The 2,438-nt window shown below is 34.9% G+C and overlaps 1 protein-coding gene across 1 annotated transcript in view; it reads left to right on the top strand.

The window, feature by feature from the left end:
- Window positions 1–2,438, top strand: part of AHI1 (Abelson helper integration site 1) — a 195,937-nt gene that overhangs the window by 64,019 nt on the left and 129,480 nt on the right. Inside the window, exon 16 of the mRNA XM_019648087.1 lies at window positions 1,008–1,126. Coding sequence (XP_019503632.1) covers window positions 1,008–1,126 — 119 coding nt within the window. The remainder of the gene's footprint in view (window positions 1–1,007; window positions 1,127–2,438) is intronic.

Genomic DNA, 2,438 nt, shown 5'->3' with positions numbered 1-2,438 from the left:
AAGCCCCCAACAGTGCATCCCCACCCTCAAGTGGTTGTTCAGCTCAGTAAAACCACCATCTGTGATGTCAGTGTTGGGTTTTTTCTGTAGCTTTTTGAAAAGGAGCTGACTGCAGGCCTTGGTGTCAGATAGCTATAGCAAGGGCTCAGCTGCTGATAATTGGAACTGTAACATTTTGTACCCTACCTTTGCTGGTGCCAGCCCACCTTTGAAGAGGAGACTGCACTAGAAGGGAGCAAAAAATAATAAGGGGTCCTTATGGAGAAGGAAAATTCATAATTCTGCCTGCAGGTTAAAGCATACTTCCCTTTGACTCTGTGGAGTTCAGTCTAAGCAGTTTTGCATTTGTAATTGTTTTTTTTCCCTGGTAACGCAAACCAGAAAATTCGGTAATTATTCTATATAATTAGCAAGGCTTGTTCAGGCAGATTCTCCTTCAGTGTTTATGTCTTTCTTGACATCATTAATCAGGTGTCTTCTATTGCTGCCTTAAATAACTATAAATAACAAAAAACAAACCCACTTAAAATTATAATCTAAATTAAATGATTTCAGAATTGTCTACTGATAACATACCATTTTCAGGACAAGTGAAAGTAAGTGTATGAAGAAATAACCTGAGACTGAAATAGAACTTGAAAGTTAATTCTGTACTTACTTTTGTATTTGTGAAAAATAGAATTTTTTTAATATAATGATAAACAGAAAATGCAATGTTAGAAGATAAGTTTGCAGGAAGTGCTTCTTTTTTGGGAAAATACTACAAAAACACATACTAATGTGGTGTTACATAACAACCAAAAAATACTGTCATCAGCTTTATTTTCAAACTTAGATTGAAATTACTGGGAATCCTTTTAAACAATTTTAAAGCATACTGTATAGTACAATTGAAAATGATGTCTTAAAATTAATTTTATTCTTTTATACTCTCTAAAGGGCTTAACATTAGACAAACTTTACAGTGGTAATTATTTGTAATCTTTTTTTAATTTTTTTTATTTTAGGAAATTAAAGAGAGTGAGTTTAAGGGGATTCCAATAAGTTATTTGGAGGTTCATCCCAATGGGAAACGTTTGTTAATCCACACCAAAGACAGTACTTTGAGAATTATGGATCTCCGAATGTAAGTATATTTCACTATTGACAGTTTAAGCACTCATAGAGTAAGTAATTAATTAATTTATATTTATAAAATGCAGCTGTGGTTCTCACCTGGATAATTTTGTCCCTTAAGGGATATCTGGTAGTGTCTGGAGACGTTTTTAAATATTGCTTCTACTGTAGTAGATGGAGACCAGAGATGCTGCTATGCGTCCTACGGTTCATGGGACTGCCCTCTACAACACAGAATTATCTAGCCCAAAACGTGACTAGGTTTGAGGTTGAAATGTAATCCATTGCTTTTTATTTTCACAATTAAAACAAAAAGACTTCTGTCATGGACTATCGTTTATCCCTATAATATTGGTATAGCATAGTATGATATAAGTGAATGAGAGGGCTTTTGAATAATACATCTTTGCTTTCTTTTTTGTTTTATTTCTGAATAAGGCAAATGAAGGGAAATCTCCTTAATGTAAAAGGCAGAAGCAGCTCTGGGAAAATCAGTATGGACTCGGGCATGCTTTTGTTTTGGTGTTGAGTTCCGGTAAAACAAGTGAGAGGAAGTTATGCTATTAGATTTCATTATTGTATTTAGAAAGGCAAATATGGTGGCCTATAGTAGTTTAGTTTGTAGTTCTCTTTTTAGGGTGAACCATTAAGCCCTTAAATATTTATGTAGAACTGTTCAAGACAGTGACGTGGGTGCTGTGGGAGAACGATGAGCAGAATTAGCTCATCAGCAATTATAATCCAGTTGTACTGCCTCCAGAACAACACAAAAAACATTTAACTAGGCTAAATTATGAGATCTAGGACTGGAATCTGCTTATTCCTTTTTTCTATACTTAGTACCCATGCTATGCCTGGCAGCTAGAACTCAGTATGTACTTTTAATGAATGTAAGTTTATAATAAAAGTATTATATATTTCATGGCAACAAAAATGATAGCTATTATATAATTTAGCCTTCTGTTAAAGACTCTATAGAGAGGCTGGCCTTGAGCTCAATGGAAGGATTGATAGAATTTAGTTAAGAGAAGTGTTTTCAGTAGGGTGGGAAACACAAAAAGCCTGGAATAAAGTTCAGAGGTGGGATAATATAAATTGTGTTCTAGGCAGCATGAAGTAGTGTCTTTGAGCATAGATTTCTTGATAAGGAGGGCTGAGAGAATTTTTTAGAAATAAAGATTAGAGCCAGATTTTAGAAAACCAGGCCTAAGGAGTTTACACTCTTCTAATCAGTATACGTATTCAACTTAAGGTCATGCTTGGTCCCTAGAGGCAAACTGGGCTGCATTTTCTGCCCCTATGAGCTGATTAACCTCTCTGTG

The sequence above is a fragment of the Hipposideros armiger genome, unplaced genomic scaffold (assembly GCF_001890085.2).
Source record: "Hipposideros armiger isolate ML-2016 unplaced genomic scaffold, ASM189008v1 scaffold_120, whole genome shotgun sequence".
Classification (NCBI taxonomy): domain Eukaryota; kingdom Metazoa; phylum Chordata; class Mammalia; order Chiroptera; family Hipposideridae; genus Hipposideros; species Hipposideros armiger.
This window is presented reverse-complemented; position numbering and strand designations above follow the sequence as displayed.